Source organism: Borostomias antarcticus, assembly GCF_949987555.1.
Source record: "Borostomias antarcticus genome assembly, chromosome: 23".
Taxonomy (NCBI): domain Eukaryota; kingdom Metazoa; phylum Chordata; class Actinopteri; order Stomiiformes; family Stomiidae; genus Borostomias; species Borostomias antarcticus.
Window position 1 is genome coordinate 13,893,090 of NC_140256.1, and position 22,503 is coordinate 13,915,592.

Here is a 22,503-nt window from a genome sequence, read left to right on the forward strand (position 1 = left end):
CTCCGTCTAGCTAGCTAGGTACCCCTGGTCCGTCTAGCTAGCTAGGTACCCCTGCTCCGTCTAGCTAGCTAGGTACCCCTGCTCCGTCTAGCTAGCTAGGTACCCCTGCTCCGTCTAGCTAGCTAGGTACCCCTGGTCCGTCTAGCTAGCTAGGTACCCCTGCTCCGTCTAGCTAGCTAGGTACCCCTGCTCCGTCTAGCTAGCTAGGTACCCCTGGTCCGTCTAGCTAGCTAGGTACCCCTGGTCCTCGTGAGCCCAGGTGTGGGAGGGACGTACTTCATGGTCAGGCAGCGGATCAGGATCCTCTCTCCCATGTGCTCCTTGGGACAGTCAGGGATGGGCCGGATCTCCACCGCTTCCTCCTGGGCCACCAGAGATAGAGTCAGGGGAAGTGTGTGTGTGTGCGTGTGCGTGTGTGTGTGTGTGTGTGCGTCTCACCTCGTCGGCGGGCGGGTACAGGGCGAAGAGCTCGGGGAGCCGCTGCCCCTGTCGAGCCTCCTGGTTGAACCGGTCCAGCTCTTCAGGGACGCTGAAGCGCAGCAGGCCCTCCACCCGGGGGTCAGGGGTCAGACACCGCAGGTCGAAGTCCGAGGAGGTCAGCGTGCGGCCGGAGTCGTCGTCCAGCACCGCCAGGGACGGAGACTTCACCTGGAGGGGAGGGGGGGGGGGGGGTTAACATGGGAACAGGGTTCAGGAGGGGCGAGGGGGAGAGAGAGAGAGAGAGTAAAATGATGGCCCAATCCCAATACCCCCACTAGCCCCTAGTTTTGGAGTGCCCTCGACTGGGTAGTGGCCCTTCAGAACGGAGCCACAAGGGATAGGGGTTGAAATCTTTACCTAAGAAATGGGACACAACTCGCTACATCTTCAATCAGAATTTTATTAGTTGCCTGATTTTCTGTGGAGTCCCTGGGATGTTACAGTATGATTACTATTATTATAGTGACAAATCTGACCAAATTGCAGGACAGAATAAAACAGATTAATCAATTGAACAGCCAGGAAGCATGTTTACACATCGGCTGTTAACTTAGTCCTGCCCATAGAAATGCACTGATATCAGAGGAGCAGGGAAGTGCAGAAAAATGGTGGTCCGATAAGGATCGAGGAGAAAGATGGTTTGAGGACATTTTTAAGTCTTTGTTTTGTTTTTTTGTTTTTAAGTCGAAGAGACCGGCGTCTTGTCATGGTAGAATGAACCCCATATCGGAGGTGAAAGGTCACTCTCGGGCGGTTGTGTAAAGTGTGTGTGAGCGGCCCCGAGAATGAACACAGACGGGCGTAGAATCCGTGACTCGGACCCAGCAGACCCCGGTGAGCCTCCTCTCAGAGACCCTGGTAATCAGAGACCCTGGTAATCAGAGACCCTGGTAATCAGAGACCCTGGTAATCAGAGACCCTGGTATTCAGAGACCCTGGTAATCAGAGACCCTGGTATTCAGAGACCCTGGTAATCAGAGACCCTGGTAATCAGAGGGTATTCCAGCGTGTGGAGACGGTCTCAGAGACCCTGGTAATCAGAGGGTATTCCAGCGTGTGGAGACGGTCTCAGAGACCCTGGTAATCAGAGGGGATTCCAGCGTGTGGAGACGGTCTCAGAGACCCTGGTAATCAGAGGGTATTCCAGCGTGTGGAGACGGTCTCAGAGACCCTGGTAATCAGAGGGGATTCCAGCGTGTGGAGACGGTCTCAGACTGGGCTGCCTGGTCTGGGCACGGCCTCTCCGCCCGCAGGCTCTGTCCTGCTCTGAACCCTTCCCTCTGTGATCCGGCCCCGTGGATATGATGCACCAGCGCCGGTACCCCACCGAGGCCTGTCCTCCTGGCTGGGCCCGACCAGTGCCGGTACCCCACCGAGGCCTGTCCTCCTGGCTGGGCCCGACCAGCGCCGGTACCCCACCGAGGCCTGTCCTCCTGGCTGGGCCCGACCAGTGCCGGTACCCCACCGAGGCCTGTCCTCCTGGCTGGGCCCGACCAGCGCCGGTACCCCACCGAGGCCTGTCCTCCTGGCTGGGCCCGACCAGCGCCGGTACCCCACCGAGGCCTGTCCTCCTGGCTGGGCCCGACCAGCGCCGGTACCCCACCGAGGCCTGTCCTCCTGGCTGGGCCCGACCAGCGCTGGTACCCCACCGAGGCCTGTCCTCCTGGCTGGGCCCGACCAGCGCCGGTACCCCACCGAGGCCTGTCCTCCTGGCTGGGCCCGGCGGACTCCACAAGACTCCCTCGGAGTGCTAGTCGCAGAGTCAGTGTGGAGTGGAGGACTGTTAGGGTCTGGGCGACAATGGGCCTGTTCTTCCCTCCCTCCCTCCCTATCTCTCTCTCTTCCTCTTTTTCTCTTCCCCTCTCTCCCTCTCTCTCTTTCTCTCCCTCCCTCTCTCTCTCTCCCCTTGTCTTTTTGGCCTGGAGAGGATGGGAAACCCATGTTTGGAACAAGGGCCTTCAGTGTGGGTGATTAGAACTTGGCAAGGCTGCGGCCGGGGGGCCGGGGGGCCGAACCTGACTGGGAGCTGGATGGTGGGGCCATGGACTTGGCAGGACCAGGGCCTGGTCCGGGGACTGAGGCAAGGCCAGCGACTGGTAGGGCCCGGCGGTCGGAACTTGGCAGGGCAAGGCTCCGGGAATAGAATGAAGCCGGGCAGCAGCGGAGAGAGCAGAGCAGAATGGAGAACAGAGTAGAAAATAATAGAAAAGGAGAGAATAGAATAGAAATGAATCCAATCCACATAGGCCTGGGTCCGCCTGGGGGTGAGTGGTGGGAGGGCGACATGAATATTCAGGCCGTCTCTTTGTGTTGCAAGGCAGGCTGGGTAAACACACACAGGGGCGGGAGCCAGGACGGAGGAGGTCCTGTCCATGAACAAATACTGTTTACTGCTGGGCCCTCTCTCTCTCACACACACACACACACCTCCCTCCCTCCCTCTCACTCAACCCCCACCCTCTCACAAACACACACACACACACACACACACCTCCCTCCCTCCCTCCCTCCCTCTCACTCAACCCCCACCCTCTCTCTCCATTTAAATCTCAGTTCCCTTTTAAATCAATCACTCTGTCTGCACCCCCCCTCAGTCTCTCTTTCTCAGCCTCTCATTTTAAAAAGCTGTTCTGTTTGAATCTCCCCCTCGACTCTCTGCTTCGCCACTAGACATTGATTAGAATGCCCTCAGAGCAGGGCAGAGCTCTTTAATACGCACGCACACACACACACACACACACACACACACACACACACACACACATTCCTCAGTGCAAGGTGTGCTAGGCAGGCTGTAGAAGGTGCTGTAGAGTCCAGGCTGCTGTCAGCAGACCGTGATAAGAGATAGACCTGGAGAGACCAGGAGAGAGACCTGGAGAGACCAGGAGAGAGACCTGGAGAGACCAGGAGAGAGACCTGGAGAGAACCAGGAGAGAGACCAGGAGAGAGACCAAGAGAAAGACCTGGAGAGACCAGGAGAGAGACCTGGAGAGACCAGGAGAGAGACCAGGAGAGAGACCAAGAGAAAGACCTGGAGAGACCAGGAGAGAGACCAGGAGATAGACCTGGAGAGACCAGGAGAGAGACCAGGAGATAGACCTGGAGAGACCAGGAGAGAGACCTGGAGAGACCTGGAGATAGACCTGGAGAGACCAGGAGAGAGACCTGGAGAGACCAGGAGAGAGACCTGGAGAGACCAGGAGAGAGACCTGGAGAGACCAGGAGAGAGACCAGGAGAGAGACCTGGAGAGACCAGGAGAGAGACCAGGAGAGAGACCAGGAGAGAGACCAGGAGAGAGACCTGGAGAGACACCAGGAGAGAGACCAAGAGAAAGACCTGGAGAGACCAGGAGAGAGACCAGGAGAGGAGATCAGGGAATCCTGATAGATTGTGTGATGTGAGCGTGATAGTTCTGTGTTCTGTGATGTGAACGTGATAGTTCTGTGTTCTGTGATGTGAGCGTGATAGTTCTGTGTTCTGTGATGTGAGCGTGATAGTTCTGTGTTCTGTGATGTGAACGTGATAGTTCTGTGTTCTGTGATGTGAGCGTGATAGTTCTGTGTTCTGTGATGTGAGCGTGATAGTTCTGTGTTCTGTGATGTGAAAGTGATAGTTCTGTGTTCTGTGATGTGAGCGTGATAGTTCTGTGTTCTGTGATGTGAGCGTGATAGTTCTGTGTTCTGTGATGTGAACGTTCTGCGGTTCTATGCGTTCTGCGGTGTGTGTCTCTTACCGGTGTTTCCTGTTTCTCCGGCTGGACGTCCGACTCAAACGTCTGTTTCTGTAGGAGCTTGTGAAGACCCTCCCTCTCCGAGTACGCACTCCAACCATCGCCCTGGCACCTGCATACACACACACACACACACACACACACACACACACACACACACACACACATTTTTACATGGTTACCCACATCTAATCAACCCCCCCCCCTTCTAATCAAACCAGATAACACTTAAAAGTGAACACCCTTACCATGCAAACAGAACCCTAGCATGTGGGTGAACACCCTGACCAGTGTGTGTGTGTGTGTGTGTGTGTGTGTGTGTGTGTTTGCCTGCCTGCCTGTGTGTGTGTTTGTGTGTGTGTGTGTGTGTGTGTGTGTTTGCCTGCCAGTGTGTGTGTGTGTGTGTGTGTGTGTGTGTACCTGCATCCTGTCTGTGATATAGGTAATCCCACAATGGACTGTGTGAGGACAGACAGCGCTCTATCACGGCCCCTCAGACCTCCCTACTTCCTGTGAGAACAGGAAGTCCACCTGTAGATCTGAGACGTGTGGGCCCAATCCCACTTCTCTCCCTCCTCTCCTCTCCTCTCATTTCCTGGCTGATAGGCAGAGACTAGACACGTCTCTAGTCCTATCAAGACAGAGCAGGCGCAGGAGATGAGGAACCTGCCCCCCCGCCTGGCCTGGGGCCTCATTTAGAAAGCTTGCGTAGCACAAAATAATGCGTACGCCACTCCTGAGCAAACTTCGGGATTTATAAAAAACAAACTTGACGGGAGAATGGCGTAGAATGTGCTCACCTCCAAGCACACTCTGACCCATGCGTACGCACATTTCTGGTGAAATGAGAAACTGCGATCCTAATGACAGAAAGGTGAAACCTGAGAAACGCTTTGAAATTGACACCATTGTGAACAATAAATATAGGCCTATCCGATATTGCAAAATAACACCTCAAATATGTTGCACAGTCCAACCGGGAATCATAATCAACTGGATCTGTCAACGCTAAACAATTGATTCATTTATTTATTCTCATAAATGATTCCTTTATTTATTTAATCTCATAAATAATAATGTAGACAGCGTAGGCTATGTGCTCAAAGCAATCACTATAATTCAAATAGGCCTACTGTTGTGAATGAGTTGCCTTCATATTTATACTGCTGTAAATCCCAATTTTGGTAGAACAACAATCACTCTAGTCGTAGAGACGGCCCTCTCACTGCGGGGTAAGTGACAGTGCCTAGACACAGCCTAGCCTTCCAAAACAAGAAATACATGTGCACTGTTGCGCATTACATATTTACTCAGGCAATGTGTAGGCTAATATATTATAAGGATAATATGATTCACTATACGCTGTGTTACACTGAAATAGGCTGTTTGTTGGTGGTGTTTCATTGCCTCTCATTGTTTGACTCAGGAACCCATATTCATAGGGCGCCCATTATTATAAGCTATTTAGGCTATTTAGAAATCGCCATGTATATTTGATGAATGAAATAGGCTAAACTGACCCCGTGTTCGATGCCTCAGTCGGGCAGATAAGAGTGCTGTTAAATGTCTTAGATGTTATGGATGTTATGTGTCATCGGCTGTTCTGTCTTCATGACATCCAGCATTGTCGGTAATAAGTGCCCTCGCCTCTACATGTCATCACTGTATCGTCTCCTATACCCAGAAATGAAATCAAACAATCATGTGCGTGGTTCATATATTGTCAGTGACAATCACACCTGTTTAATATAATCATGTCCGTGGGTGGGTATATAAAGGCATGCAATTCCAATGCGTAATGACGCACAATGGCTGCTTTATATGTAGACTACTGCTTTTGGATGATGTGGATGAAGGAATTCTGAGAGAGCGAGTCGCAGTGACCGGCGAGACCTACTGGCCAATGACGACGAGTGGCTCATGAGCCGCTTCCGCGTTTTTGCTGTCACGTTTGCTGTCATGTTAGATTTGGGCTGTATCGATTTCTGTGAATGGGAGGCGTTTCACTGGCCATTTATAGGCATTTATGGGCGTTAAGAGGGTGGGACAACGCGCGCTCACGTGCGCCAAGTTTAGAGTTGATTGAGATTTATAATGGGGAACCGGCGTGGGACATGCGTGCGCACTTCATTATAAATCGGAAAATCGTTGTGCGTACCTTTTGGAAATTGCGGATGTCCGCAACCCTTAGTACGCGAATCCTGAGCAAGGTTTTATAAATGAGCCCTCTGGTCCCCAGCCCTGGCCAGAGGGTCTCGGAGGGTCTCTGAGGGTCTCTGAGGGTCTCGTAGGTCTTTTCCACTGGCACTTTGGGCCGAATCTGGTGGTTTTGAGAGACACACCTTCAGGCGGGATTGTTTGGTTGTAAACTGGGATGCTAATCCCGGGAGCGCTGGAGTCCAGACCGCCCTGGCCAGCCCAGGTATACTAGGTCTACTGTACCTACCTGACCCTGGGGGGGGGGGGGGGTCTATGAGGGGGCCTGCACCTACCTGACCCTGGGGGGGGGGGGGGTCTATGAGGGGGCCTGCACCTACCTGACCCTGGGGGGGCGGGGTCTATGAGGGGGCCTGTACCTACCTGACCCTGGGGGGGGGGGTCTATGAGGGGGCCTGCACCTACCTGACCCTGGGGGGGGCGGGGTCTATGAGGGGGCCTGTACCTACCTGACCCTGGGGGGGGCGGGGTCTATGAGGGGGCCTGTACCTATCTGACCCTGGGGGGGGGTCTGTGAGGGGGTGGGTGTCTAGAGATGATTCCTGAAATATAGTACTGGCTGTAGAAGGTGGGGTTGTGTGGGGGTCTGTATGGGTATGTGGGGTGGTGTGAGGTCTGTATGGGTATGTGGGGTGGTGTCAGGTCTGTATGGGTATGTGGGGTGGTGTGAGGTCTGTATGGGTATGTGGGGTGGTGTGGAGGTCTATGTGGGGTGGTGTGGGGTCTGTATGGGTCTATGTGGGGTCGGGTGGAGTCTGTATGGGTCTATGGTGTGGGGTGGTGTGGGGTCTGTATGGGTTTATGGTGTGGGGTGGTGTGGGGTCTGTATGGGTTTATGGTGTGGGGTGGTGTGGGTCTTTATGGGTCTATGGTGTGGGGTGGTGTGGGGTCTGTATAGGTCTATGGTGTGGGGTGGTGTGGGGTCTGTATGGTCTATGGTGTGGGGTGGTGTGGAGTCTGTATGGGTCTATGTGGGGTGGTGTGGGGTCTGTATGGGTTTATGGTGTGGGGTGGGGTGGGGTCTGTATGGTCTATGGTGTGGGGTGGTGTGGGGTCTGTATGGTCTATGGTGTGGGGTGGTGTGGGGTCTGTGGGTGGTGAGGGCTGGTGGGAGGAGTCCTACCGTCTGCTGACCACCAGCCAGGGTTGGGTGTAGCTCTGGACACAGTCTCTCACGTGAGGCTCCAGCTCCTCCCTGGTCAGAGCACAGAGGAGGGGGAGTGACGAGGTGCTGTAGTACAAACACACACACACACACACCTGCATGCACACAAGCACAAAGGCGCGCACGCACACACTAGGGATGAGACGGTATACCATAAAACCGTGAACCACGGTATACAATGTCCATGGTATTAGAACCGTGACATTCCCTGTGTTTACAGTATTACGTTTACGGTATTACACAATAATGCGCTGCTGAAACTTCACATTTCAAGTTGCTTGCAACAGTTAATTTTGTAATTTAATATAAGCTTGCTATTAATAAACTGAGCTTAATTACAATAGTGTGTATTTTCCATCACGTGTTGCACTGTAGGGAGGTGAAATACCGTAAATGTACTGTGTAACTAGATACTGCACCATGATGCAAAAATCCATACCGTCTCCTCCCTAGCACACACGCAGATACATGCACAAAGGCGCGCATGCACGCACACACACACACACACACACACACACACACACACACACACACCACTCTGTTCACACAGAAGAAACAGCACATTCCTGCGTTGTCATAATCTGCGCCATCATGGTGAAGGTGAGAAGCCTGAGTAAAGGACAGCCCTGAGAGATAAGATAAGACACATTCACACAATAGTTTCTCACAGACTAGATATGCTAGATTCTTCTGCAGCTTCTTGATCTTTCCTGGTTGGGGAGTGGAAATGAACACTGTGACTAACCTCCGGATCTAAGCTGGCTTCAGCTATTTTAGGACACTGTATACGAGTGTCTGCGTACATGTGTGTGGTGTGTGGTGTGTGGTGTGTGTGTGTGTGTGCACGCTGTCCCGTGACCCACCCCTCCTTGGGGGCAGAGTGCCGGACGGTGCGACACTCCTTCTCCACCAGCTCCACCTCCAGGTTGTCGTCGGGGAACTCCCCCAGCTCCGCCATGAGGGCGGGGTCTCCGCTGCGCAGCTGTGACATCAGGAACTCCTCCAGGTCCAGCGGCTCCACGGCAACATACGACTGGGGCTGGAGGAGAGGAGAGGAGAGGAGAGGAGAGGAGAGGAGAGGAGAGGAGAGGAGAGGAGAGGAGAGGAGAGGAGAGGAGAGGAGAGGAGAGGAGAGGAGAGGAGAGGAGAGAGATTTAAACGCTGAGAAGAACAATATGATTCAGGTTGATTTTAAGGAGCAGCCATGTGTTCCAGGTATGTCAGGCCTGTCTGTTTCTCCAGCTGCAGGAACGTCTGAACATGAAGGACTAAGAACTAAAGCACTGCTTCAGATAAGAGAGAGAGAGAGAGAGAGAGAGAGAGAGAGAGAGAGAAAGAGAAAGAGAGAGAGAGAATCAAAAGTGAAAAGGAGAGCAAAAAAAACAAAAAGAGAGCGAAGACAAGTTGGATCTGGACTCTCTAGACAACATCAGACAAGTAAACTATGGGCCTACAGCACACAAGCTCTCCTCAGAGGGACTGAGCTCATTTATACAGTAGAACTACAGCTCATACAGTAGGACTACAGATCATATATACAGAACTACAGCTCATACAGTAGGACTACAGATCATATACAGAACTACAGCTCATACAGTAGGACTACATATCATATATACACAACTACAGCTCATACAGTAGGACTACATATCATATATACACAACTACAGCTCATACAGTAGGACTACAGATCATATATACAGTAGAACTACAGCTCATACAGTAGGACTACAGATCATATATACACAACTACAGCACATACAGTAGGACTACAGATCATATATACAGAACTACAGCTCATACAGTAGGACTACAGATCATATATACAGAACTACAGCTCATACAGTAGGACTACAGATCATATATACACAACTACAGCACATACAGTAGGACTACAGATCATATATACACAACTACAGCTCATACAGTAGGACTACAGATCATATATACACAACTACAGCTCATACAGTAGGACTACAGATCATATATACAGTAGAACTACAGCTCATATATATATAGAACTGTAACTCATACAGGAAGTACCCCAGACACTGACTATGAGACAGTTTCCTGAATCAAGCTTTAAGTGTGTGTGTGAGAGAGAGAGAGAGAGAGAGAGAGAGAGAGAGAGAGAGAGAGAGAGTCATTCTCACACTCACTAACCACATTATTTTTGTCCGCTGTGTTGTTTTTTTGTTATTTACCTTATATTAAATATGGAATTGTATCTGCATCATAACCGTGTCGTGTCCCTCGTTATGTTGCGGCATTAGAGACGGTCATAACTCTGCCGTTTTCAAGATTCAACGTGTCAAATCTTATGGAAAGCATTTCAAGCATCTCATCTGCTCGTTGCCAGAACCTAGCCCCGCCCCCCCAAGTACCCCACAGACCCTCTCCCGCACCTCCACGGCCCCGGCTCCTCTTGTGTCTCCCTGGATCCCTGCCTCTCCCGCGCCTCCACGGCCCCCTCCGTCTTCTGAACACCCTGAGCCCCCCCTCCCCCTAGCCCTGACCCCACGGACTGACCTCCCGGTGCGACCCTCGCCTTCTCTCTGGGACTGTCCCCTTTGGACCTGGGACTGGACACTGTGTTTTGGCGCACGCACATCTTAACAACACCTGCCTAGCCATCACATCTTAACAACACCTGCCTAGCCATCACATCTTAACAACACCTGCCTAGCCATCAGATCTTAACAACACCTGCCTAGCCATCACATCTTAACAACACCTGCCTAGCCATCACATCTTAACAACACCTGCCTAGCCATCACATCTTAACAACACCTGCCTAGCCATCACATCTTAACAACACCTGCCTAGCCATCACATCTTAACAACACCTGCCTAGCCATCACATCTTAACAACACCTGCCTAGCCATCACATCTTAACAACACCTGCCTAGCCATCACATCTTAACAACACCTGCCTAGCCATCACATCTTAACAACACCTGCCTAGCCATCACATCTTAACAACACCTGCCTAGCCATCACATCTCTAGCCTCCCAGTGCACCACACACTCTCCCACACACCCCCTTCCCCAGCCGCCAATAAACAACACCCTCGGGCTGAACAGTCCTACCTGTCCTCTGCCGCCCTGTTGGTTCCCCCACAGTCGTAGCGCATGATCCTAACATCGTCTCTACTACGGTATGTGAACCCGGCTTTAGTCCTCTTCGCCCGCGCCTTGGCCCCACCAGTCTAAAGATCTGATGCTGTGGCTCTACAGTAGCCTATACACAGCACCCCGCAGATCAATAAACAAACACACACAATTACCACAATCATCTGCTACAAAAGATGAACGAACAACCACGTCGCTTTGAATCAGATGTCACTGTTCCAACCCTATACATGGAACCACTCTGCACCTCTAGACTCATCCCATACAGGCCTCTGGTAAGGAGATGAGAGACCAACACACATGCTTTACATCAGCAGAGAGAGGGAGAGAGAGAGAGAGAGAGAGAGAGAGAGAGAGAGGGAGAGAGGGAGAGAGAGAGGGAGAGAGAGAGAGAGAGAGGGAGAGAGAGAGAGGGAGAGAGAGAGAGGGAGAAAGAGAGGGAGAGAGAGGGAGAAAGAGAGGGAGAGAGAGGGAGAGGGAGAGAGAGAGAGGGAGAGAGACGAAGAGAGAGAGAGAGAGAGAGAGAGAGAGAGAGAGAGAGAGAGAGAGAGAGAGAGAGAGAGGCTATCAGATCTGGATGAGTAGCTGCAGCCTCAGCATGGAGGTCCTGGCTCCATCCCTCTGGGCTGGGTGAGGATCTGAGGGTTCTGTCTGGTTCTGATTCTGATGGTTCTGTCTGGTTCTGATACTGAGGGTTCTGTCTGGTTCTGATACTGAGGGTTCTGTCTGGTTCTGATTCTGATGGTTCTGTCTGGTTCTGATACTGAGGGTTCTGTCTGGTTCTGATTCTGATGGTTCTGTCTGGTTCTGATACTGATGGTTCTGTCTGGTTCTGATACTGAGGGTTCTATCTGGTTCTGATACTGAGGGTTCTGTCTGGTTCTGATACTGAGGGTTCTGTCTGGTTCTGATTCTGATGGTTCTGTCTGGTTCTGATACTGATGGTTCTGTCTGGTTCTGATACTGAGGGTTCTGTCTGGTTCTGATACTGAGGGTTCTGTCTGGTTCTGATACTGATGGTTCTGTAGGGACGCTAGGGCAGAGCCAGCAGGTGGGCTTAATCTGCAGCATAGGAGAGAAAGGAGAGCTGGATTCCATTTGCTCTCTAAGACATGTTTTTACCCATCACCCCCCACAGACACGCTATTGGCAGCTCAGCAGCTCCTTAGAGGATATTGCAACACTGACAGAAATACAGAACACATGAGAGAGAGAGAGAGAGAGAGAGAGAGAGAGAGAGATGGAAAAATGAGACAAAAGGAATGCATGAAAACAAATATTGAAGGAGATGACCTGTCTCAATGCTATTTCCAAAAGCAGAAACACGGCGAGGGTCTGCAGCTGATCCTGCCTCCACAGCGTGACCCCAGCCTGACGAGGTGTGAGAGGAAGGGGATCTATGCGCACATCTCTTCCAAATTCCGCGGTCTCCAGAGAAATGTGAGCGCTGGGTGTAATTACAGCAGCAGATCTTCCACCATAAAGGCCTCTTTCTGCCTTCTTTAGTGGGGAGGCCAACAGAAACAAATAAATGCAAATCTATGCATGCCTCTGCTCGGGCACACCATGCTGCTCTCAACAGCTAGCCTAGCCTAGCCTAGCCTAGCGGTGGACTATAGTGGAACAAGGGTGTGTGTGTGTGTGTGTGTGTGTGTGTTTGATGGATCAAGTAGTCACTATATGACAAAAATGATACATTTCTGTACTGTCAATTCTGCTACTGCCTCTTTCAGCCTGGTGCCTGTACTTCCCCAAGAAGAAACCCTACACACAACATCACCTGCTTCTACCCTAAAAACCATCAACTACTAGACACACAGACACACACACACACACATTCACAATCCCTGGAGAAGACCTACCTTGGGTCACAGCGCAAAAACCCTGGTGCGTATGAAGTCTGTGTGCGAGTAGACTCACCTCACTGTACCCTCAACACCGATGAGGGAAGTTGACAAAATGGCGCAGTCCGGAAACGAGAACCTGCTGGCTGTCTGCTGCCGGGCTCCGTTTCCTCTAGTAGAACGAACCACAAGATCAAGACTGAGGCCTGTAGTTCCAATATGGCCGCTACACCCTCGACCCTGATCACTTCTGCTGAGCTGGACGCAGGCTGGATAGGTATAAGCAGTATGGCGGGCATAACCCTCTCGGGGGCTCGGGTTGGAGTTCTAGCTACCAGATCATTCTACAGGAAGGTGAGAGGCTGAAGGGGAAGTGGTTTCAACAGGCAACCACATGACGCAACATCAACAGGGCCTCAGCATCCATTCTGGGGACACACACAGGGACGCCCACGCGCATAAAACCATGTGCGCACACACACACACATGCGCGCTGATGCACAAAATCGCACACGCGCACACAGTCACAAGTTCCACATAGCAACGTCTGTGTCCTGCCTTAGGCAAACAACCATCCCTGTAGAAGCCAGGAAGCAAGTATTTAGTTATTACTATATAGTCACTATAGGTAGTTATTTAGTTTATTGTATTTGTTTTGCTTTATTGTTTTTGGGCACTAGGGGGCTCACCTCCTCGTATAGGTGAGGTCGGTAATTGAGAGGCATGGAGGGAACTTGTTTGATAGATTGATAGATTGGTTGATTGGTTGATTGATTGCTGTATTAAACCAAAAGCAGAATCCGCTTGGAAAATGAACTTTCTTCTTTGCCTGCATACAACATGTCTTTGATGGTGACTCAGCGGCTGTTGATGAAGTTGAAACTTGATTGAAGTTTAAAAAAAACGCCACTAGAATCCTGACAAAGAAACACACTCGTCCCTAATCGTTCCTATGAACCGACAAGTGATCGTCCCTCACATCCATCCATCATCCATCCAGCTGACGGTGCACCATGGGAAAACATCATCCAGCTGATGGTGCACCATGGGAAAACATCATCCAACTGACGGTGCACCATGGGAAAACATCATCCAACTGACGGTGCACCATGGGAAAACATTATCCAACTGACGGTGCACCATGGGAAAACATCATCCCAGAGATTATGAGGGTATTAAAAGCCCTCTCCCGCCTCCCAGATCCGGCTGGATGAGAGACTTGTCTGTGTTGACTGGGAGGGAAGCAGAAGGCTGTGACCCACTTCCCAGCCAGGTTAGAGATTACCCAGTAGTTCCCCCGGGCATGGAGACACACCCCCTCCTCCCCATCCCTGTCAGCTGACTGAACAGCACACACATCACAGAGAGAGAGAGAGAGAGGGAGAGAGAGATAGACAGAGAGAGGCAGACAGAGACAGGGAGAGAGAGAGAGAGAGAATGAGAGGGAGAGAGAGAGTGGGGGGGAGAGGGGGAGAGAGGGAGAGAGAGAGGGGGGAGAGAGGGGGAAAGAGAGGGAGAGAATGAGAGGGAGAGAGAGTGGGGGAGTAGAGAGGGAGAGAGAGAGAGTGGGGGAGTAGAGAGAGTGGGGCATCAAAGCATTACCACTTAAAGAGTCAGTCAGACTGGCAGGGATATGCATGGCAGGGATATGCATGACAGACTAAATGTCTAAAGCCCTAGAAACATAGAGAGGTATTAGAACACTCAGGATGAGAGAGGGAGGAAGAGAGAGAGAGAGAGAGAGAGAGAGAGAGAGAGAGAGAGAGAGAGAGACAGACAGAGAGAGACAGAGAGGGGGGGAGGAAAGAGTAAGAGAGAGAAACAAAGAGAGAGAAAGAGAAGACTGGACTAGAAGAGTGATTTATGGGAGTATGTATTGGTGGTGGTGTGTGTGTGTGTGTGTGTGTGTGTGGTGTTTGTGTGTGTGTGTGTGTGTGACTCACCACGGTGAAGCACATGGAGGCGGAGGCGTTGGAGTTGTGGCGGCTGTGCTGGGAGGAGCCATGGGAGGAGCCATGGGGGGAGCCATGGGAGGAGCCATGGGAGGAGCCACTGAACTGTTTACGGATCTCAGCAGACGAGTGTCTGGAAGAGAGGAGAGAGAGAGAGGTCACACACACAGGTCAACAGGTCAGAACCAGGAGAGACAGAGAGAGAGAGAGAGGTCACACACACAGATCAACAGGTCAGAACCAGGAGAGACAGAGAGAGAGAGAGAGAGAGAGAGGTCACACACACAGATCAACAGGTCAGAACCAGGAGAGACAGAGAGAGAGAGAGAGAGAGAGAGGTCACACACACACACAGTTCAACAGGTCAGAACCAGGAGAGAGAGAGGTCACACACACAGGTCAACAGCAGTGTTAATTTCGTTGACGAGAACTATGACGAAAACTATTCGTCAACAAATGTTTTTTGGGTTATCGTCACAAGACGATAACTAAATAAAAATGAATGTATGATGACAAAATCTATGACTATATCTATTCACATTTTCGTCAACAAATAAAAACTAGACTAAAATGGTTATGGAGGGACGTATGGGAAAAGTTCAAATCAGAATGTCGAGGTTCGGGATGTGCGCAGTTGGATCATGGATGTATTAATAGAACGAGTTGGATGCAACCTACAGGTAGCCTGTTGTGTGTAGGCCTACATTTGAATAGTACCGTTGCTACACCGGCCGGCGGGAAGTCAACTAACAGCATACGACTGCTGCGCCTGAACTGTTCAGTAAATGACCACAGTTCAGAAATGTCTTTGTCAACGTTCGCACACACCGGGAGAAAGAGGAGAGCAGACATCTGGATAAACTGGATATTTGATGCAAAGGAAAACAAAACCATTTGTAAACCGTGTGGGGTGAAAATTACTGGCAAAAATACAACAAACTTAAAGCGACATTTGGAGAACAGTCATCCCGAAATTCACGAGAAGGTAAGCACCCCCCCACCCCCGGCTAACGTTACTGTATTAGCTAAACCCAAGCTGGTGTGTTTCTGAAATACTTCAAATACAATACAAGCTAAAAGAAACCAGTGTTTCACGTAGGTTTGTGGCGGGGGAGAACTGAAGTGTCTGATCTTTGCAACGCTAACGTTAGTGGCTAGCTAATGTTAGGCACAGGTTAGCTAACGTTACACTGTTTAGCAACAAGTGGGGCTATGCTTGTGGCGGCTGGCGGGGGTATCTAGCGTTAGCTAGTCTGGGTAAGCTAGCTAAGCAACTACTGCTGCTGTCTAATGTTATACTGTAGCTAGATGGATAAGACACGAACAGTTAGCTACCTGGCGCCGCCATAGCCCCTCTCCTCTGGTGTGACGTTAGCTAGCCTGTGCCTGATGTTAGCTAGCCTGACTAGCCAACTAGTGCTGACATGATAATGTTATAGCTTGCTTTATCAGGCACAAACACAGTTAGCATCAGACTGGGGGAGAGGAATGCTTCATTATGAAACTGTCTGACAGAAGCAGCCACGCTTCTGTCAGTCTGCCCCAGGGCAGCTGTAGCTATGTATCTTACCACCACCGGTATGACTGTCTGAATGAATACTGGACTCTGTAAAGCGCTCTGGGTTTCATGAAGGGCGCTATATAAATCCAACTTGATTGATTGATTGAACTAAGCCTGTTAAATTTGAGTTGTCTAAATCTATGGTAGATTTTGTCGACTAAAATCGTAATGATATTTAGTCAACTAAAACTAGACTAAAACTAGTCAGATGACTAAAATATGACTAAAACTAAATGGCATTTTAGTCAAAAGACTATGACTAAAACAAAATCATAATTTGCTGTCAAAATTAACACTGGTCAACAGGTCAGAACCAGGAGAGAGAGAGAGAGAGAGAGAGAGAGAGAGAGAGAGAGAGAGGTTACACACACAGGTCAACAGGTCAGAACCAGGAGAGAGAGAGAGAGAGAGAGAGAGAGAGAGAGAGAGAGAGAGGGAGAGGTTACACACAGGTCAACAGGTCAAAACCAGGAGAGAGAGAGAGAGAGAGAGAGAGAGAGAGAGAGAGAGAGAGAGGTTACACACACAGGTCAACAGGTCAGAACCAGGAGAGACAGAGACAGAGAAAGAGAGGTCACACACACAGGTCAACAGGTCAGAACCAGGAGAGAGAAAGAGAGAGAGAGATACTGAGAGAAAGGCAGAATGAGAGGGGGGAGTGGTGGAGAGAAAGACAGGCCAAGACCTCGCCATGCCATATTCTCAAAATTAACTATTAATAATTCACAATGCGCCGTGACTAAGGTATAACTGACTAACCACTAGGCTACACTCCTCCTTTAATCAGGTTTTATTGCTCATTATACCGTCTCAAACTCGGTGGTTAAGCTGTCCTTATTCATGATGATGCTTTTGCCTTCCAGCAGCCTAATGATCCCCTCCTGACTCCCAGAGCCCCGTGAGGACCATCAATGACCCTGTTGTCCTCGGTGGCGTCCGTGTGCGAGCTGCTCCTCTGCTCCCTGCTTCTCTGCTCCCTGTTCCCCACAGTCTCCTCTGCTCCCTGCTTCTCTGCTCCCTGCTCCCCAGTCTCCTCTGCTCCCTGCTCCCCAGTCTCCTCTGCTCCCTCCTCCCTTCTCCTCACAGACTCCTCTGCTCCCCAGTCTCCTCTGCTCCCTGCTCCCCAGTCTCCTCTGCTCCCTGCTCCCCAGTCTCCTCTGCTCCCTGCTCCCCAGTCTCCTCTGCTCCCTCCTCCCTGCTCCTCACAGACTCCTCTGCTCCCCAGTCTCCTCTGCTCCCTGCTCCCCAGTCTCCTCTGCTCCCTCCTCCCTGCTCCCCAGTCTCCTCTGCTCCCTGCTCCCCCCCAGTCTCCTCTGCTCCCTCCTCCCTGCTCCTCACAGACTCCTCTGCTCCCTGCTCCCCCCCAGTCTCCTCTGCTCCCTGCTCCCCCGTCTCCTCTGCTCCCTCCTCCCTGCTCCCCAGTCTCCTCTGCTCCCTCCTCCCTGCTCCTCACAGACTCCTCTGCTCCCTGCTCCCTAGTCTCCTCTGCTCCCACAGAGAGCAGCAGTATTAAGCGCTGGACGAGCGGCTGGCTCAAATGCGCTGGCCCCCTTTTCAGCGGTCAGGCCAAGCGGAAAATCATCAGAACAGTACAATAGCCTTATAGCAGGGCGTGGGGAGTGGTGTGTGTGTGTGTGTGTGTGTGTGCGTGTGTGTGCGTGTGCAGACACAAACACTAAGGCACCAAGTATCCCAATTAGTTTCCCTGTAAATTTACATCCCTGTAAAACACAGTGACGTGTGTAATTCCTCTCCTGGATCACTGGACCAGACATGGCTGGACAGCAGCTTCCTCCCTCCCCACAGTCCGGCCAGAGGACAGAGGAATGACCCGCTGGAGAGAAAAACTACTAATGTCTGCCTGCATGAGTGTGTGTGTGTGTGTGTGCGTGCGTTTGTGTGGGCGTGCGCATGTGTGCCTGAAGCAAGTACTCCAACAAGGCTGTATTGTGTGTGTGTGTGTGTGTGTGTGTTTGTGTGTGTGTGTGTGTGTCAGATGGACCACAGCCCACCCCCTTCCCAAGCCGACAGGGGGACTGGGTCATTAGCAGATTGCTGGGCTGTCCTGACAATGGCTGCGGAGAGTTAATGAACACTGAGCAGACACACACACACACACACACACAGCATGTTGGGGGAGGTGAACCTTTGAGTCGCATGCCTGGAAGGTCAGGACAGGGGTGGGAGCGCTACATGCAAATTTACACAGAGAACAAAGTCCAACTAGAGAGAGACAAACACTCTCTCTCTCTCAAGTTCATATCTATCTATCTATCTATCTATCTATCTATCTGTCTCTCTCTTACACACAGACACACACACAAAGACACACACACACACACGCACACACACACACACACACACACACACAAAGACACACACACACACACAAAACACACACACACACACACACCCATACACAGGTGTTACAGTAACAGAGTCTTGATAGAAGAGCCGAGCAGAGTCGGACTGCAGGGTTATGAAACACCGAAGAGTCCAAAGGTCAGTGTGGAGGTCAGGAGTCGCCCACACAGGTTCAGGGGAATGCATTTGGAATCACATTCATGGTCAGCATCCAACACGGCCAGCGCTGCGCTTCAGACAAAACCACGCTTAGCGCTGACCTGGACTGTAGCTGGGAAGATCCAAAACCATTGCATGCTTTTTTTCCAGCTACTCGGCGTTTTATAAAGTTTACATCTGGGATAGTTCAGAGCAGTGATGTGGAAACCGAAACAGACATATGCACAGCTATTCAAGGACAGCCCGAGAGTGGGTGTGCTGAGCCTCAGTCAAGGCTGAGTCCGCCAAGTCGCTCGTCAAATAAAACCTCTCACATTCACAGGGCACCACATAAAGACAGGCTTCTGAGGCCTTTACCTTGTGTGTTCAGTACAACCCAAACCCTTCCACCACTTTCTGTCAACACCAAGCTCTCTCAACATCTTTCATTACCATTGTGACATAATTACTAAGCAAGGAAGCAGACACAATTCAGACACACACACACACACACACACACACGCACGCACACACACACACACGCCCATATGTGCACTAATAGAAAACATAACTTAGAGGCACACACACACACACACACACACAATCACTATAAAAAGACTATGCTAGTAGAATAGGATCCTAACCTTGCTGCCAAGCAGCGACCATAGCTAGCCCATGTCTTTTATTTCATTTCATTAGCAGATGTTTTGTTATTCACTGAGATGACGAACGCTATCGTCAGCGAGAGAAACAAAGAACAAACAGTTTCTCTCTCATCGTTAGTCTCTCTCAACAGGGCTCATTTTAAAATGTTGTCATTTTTATGTTGTTTATTAAATGGATGATGATTGAGGTCATGGTTAAAAAGTAGGAGGTTTGAAGAGCTGAACTCTGCCCTGGAAGCTCTAAAGGGACAAATATTTGAGTGAGCAATAGTAGCGTCTATGTTCTCGTCTTGAAAGGAAGAGGGTCACAACATTGGTCGCTTGTGGTTGTTCTTACTGTTCACCTTAGCTTAGCTAACACATGCATAATAAACACACGCACGCACACGCACACACGTGCGTACACACACACGCACGCACACACAGGTTGCAAGCCTGTGCAATGCTTCAGACGCCTCAGTCCTACCAAAGCACAGGCTCCACCATGCTGAGTCCCCCAAGCACACACAGCACTGTGTCTGAGTCCCCCAAGCACACACAGCACTGTGTCTGAGTCCCCCAAGCACACACAGCACTGTGACTGAGTCCCCCAAGCACACACAACACTGTGTCTGAGTCCCCCAAGCACACACAGGACTGTCTGAGTCCCCCAAGCACACACAGCACTGTGTCTGAGTCCCCCAAGCACACACAGCACTGTGTCTGAGTCCCCCAAGCACACACAGGACTGTCTGAGTCCCCCAAGCACACACAACACTGTGTCTGAGTCCCCCAAGCACACACAACACTGTGTCTGAGTCCCCCAAGCACACACAACACTGTGTCTGAGTCCCCCAAGCACACACAACACTGTGTCTGAGTCCCCCAAGCACACACAACACTGTGTCTGAGTCCCCCAAGCACACACAACACTGTGTCTGAGTCCCCCAAGCACACACAGCACTGTGTCTGAGTCCCCCAAGCACACACAACACTGTGACTGAGTCCCCCAAGCACACACAACACTGTGTCTGAGTCCCCCAAGCACACACAACACTGTGTCATTGTGTTGGTCTCCGAGAAGCAGATGAGAAGCCAGATAGAAACTGCATATCAGCAGTGTGACTGTATTGAGCAACAGGCCCTGCAGGGCCCCCAACTTCCTGAAGTAACAATTCAGGTGAAAGGTCAGAGGTGCCCCCCCCAGGAGAAGGACGCGCAGCAGGATTTTAATTCCCCCTCATTTGGGAGGCGTAGTACCCAGAATCCATCTCTCCTGCTGACACAGGGAGAGTCATCCGTCGCTGTACAAACAATAACAAGGACAACGCAGCAGCCGTCCAATCAGGGCTGAGGAGGACGACGTTGCAGCAGCCATCCAATCAGGGCTGAGGAGGACGACGGCCGGGGAGTGTCGAGTCGACGCTATGTGGCAGCGTCGCGTGGCCATGGTGACGGTCTGTGGCGGCATCGCTAGGCGGGGACGCGGACGGCGGAGGTGACCGGTGCCAGCGACTCACTTGTGGTGGTCAAGTTGAATCAAAGTCCAGTCAACCTCCTTCCCAGTTACTAGCAGCCGACCTGATCTGCGCAGGGGAACGGTGATGTAATCCTTCAGATGGCTGGCAGGTCTGTCTCACATTCCTGGGCTGTGCAAGGCAGGCCGACACATGCTGCTGAGCTCAGCCCTTCTGGGCCGCGCTGTAGCTTCCTCAGCGTTTGTGTTGGTCTGGAGCAGCTAGGCTTTAGGCTGCCGGGGTCATGGGGCAGATGGAGCTGGAATTGTCCGGGGTCTGGGTATTTACTGGAGGGAGAGCGATGGGGCCCCGGGGGGCAGAGGCCATTCTCCGGGGACATCTCAATCCACTACAGTGGCATCCTCTTCCTCGTTTCCGTGTCTCCTTTCCTGATCTGGAAACACGGTGATGTAGCCTATCTTACTAAGGATTGACGTGCACCCGCCCAATTATCTGACCAGTTAAATGGAGGAGTGGAGAGGGAAGAGAGGAAGAGGAGAGGAAAGGAGCAATTTTAAATGGCTGCTAAATCGCTGTGGTGTTTGTGCGTGTATGTGTGTGTGTGTGTGTGTGTGTGTGTGTTTCCACCCTGTGTGCATCACAGCCGTACACTAAATGGGTCTTGGTGCTATCAGTGCCATCATGCCCTGCTTCCTGTCCACACAGGGGCTGGGGAGACGCCGCTCTCACACACACACACACACACACACACACACACACACACACGCACACACACGCACACACGCACAGTCAGCGTTTGGCAGGCAGGACTCTGTCCCAGAAAAGGAGGAAGTGTACGATCTGGAATCTTCAGATCACACTTCAGTAGAGGTCAAAATTAAAGGTCGGACAGAAGCTTCAGCTTGGGTCAGTGACCTGCCGGACGCGTCTGGAACGTTCTAGAGATCACATCCTCACCAGAACACAAAGCTGGTGTCTCAGGGTTTAGAAGCATGGCTCAATCAGATACAGCTCCTTGGAGGGTCCCCTGTCACCATATACCCAATCAGAAAGTGCAGGGGCCTCTAGTCACCAGCTGCCCTGCCACCTGCCACCAGCAGTGACCACAGGGGTATCAAGTTCATATGTAGGGCTAGAGTGACCAGAGACCAGCCCCAAGCTCCATCCCTGACATCTGTCCATGTGGGTGACAACTCTAACGCTCAAACTCCTCCGGAAATGAATCTCGTTCACAGGCAGCGTTGAGAGCAGAAACACGCTGCACTTCTCTTTTCACTATCTTGGGTAAGCGTTGAGTATTTCCTGTTTTAAACCAGCCGGGGAGGGAAAAAGTGAGAAGTGAAAACTACTCTGTCAAGTGATCAGGACATCCCTCACACTCCGTCCTGAGAGACAGAGAGGAACTTACACATCACCGTTTTTTTTTGTGAACACTTTGACAGAAACAACCCAGAAGACACCAGAAGTCTACATTGGGTCAGTTTTCTGAGAATTGTAAAGACCTTCCCGTTCTCTGTTGTCGACTAGTGCTTCTGTGTATTCATAGGTTAACCACTAGAAGGTCATCCACCCTGCTCAGCTCATCTCAGTCATGTCAGTAGCCTACAGACCCTGCTCAGCTCATCTCAGTCATGTCAGTAGCCTACAGACCCTGCTCAGCTCATCTCAGTCATGTCAGTAGCCTACAGACCCTGCTCAGCTCATCTCAGTCATGTCAGTAGCCTACAGTAGACAGAGACTGCCTCGTTGCTGCTGGCTCATCAGTTGATGCAAGCTGTGACCGGCTGACGCTCGTT

The 22,503-nt window shown here is 51.2% G+C and overlaps 1 protein-coding gene across 1 annotated transcript in view; it reads right to left on the reverse strand.

Moving 5' to 3' along the window:
- dock8 (dedicator of cytokinesis 8) overlaps positions 1–22,503 on the reverse strand; it is a 93,995-nt gene that overhangs the window by 70,271 nt on the left and 1,221 nt on the right. Inside the window, exons 2-7 of the mRNA XM_084457323.1 lie at positions 14,514–14,655; positions 8,457–8,632; positions 7,552–7,623; positions 4,215–4,323; positions 439–648; positions 277–362 (exon numbers count right to left, since the gene is read on the reverse strand). Coding sequence (XP_084313449.1) covers positions 277–362; positions 439–648; positions 4,215–4,323; positions 7,552–7,623; positions 8,457–8,632; positions 14,514–14,655 — 795 coding nt within the window. The remainder of the gene's footprint in view (positions 1–276; positions 363–438; positions 649–4,214; positions 4,324–7,551; positions 7,624–8,456; positions 8,633–14,513; positions 14,656–22,503) is intronic.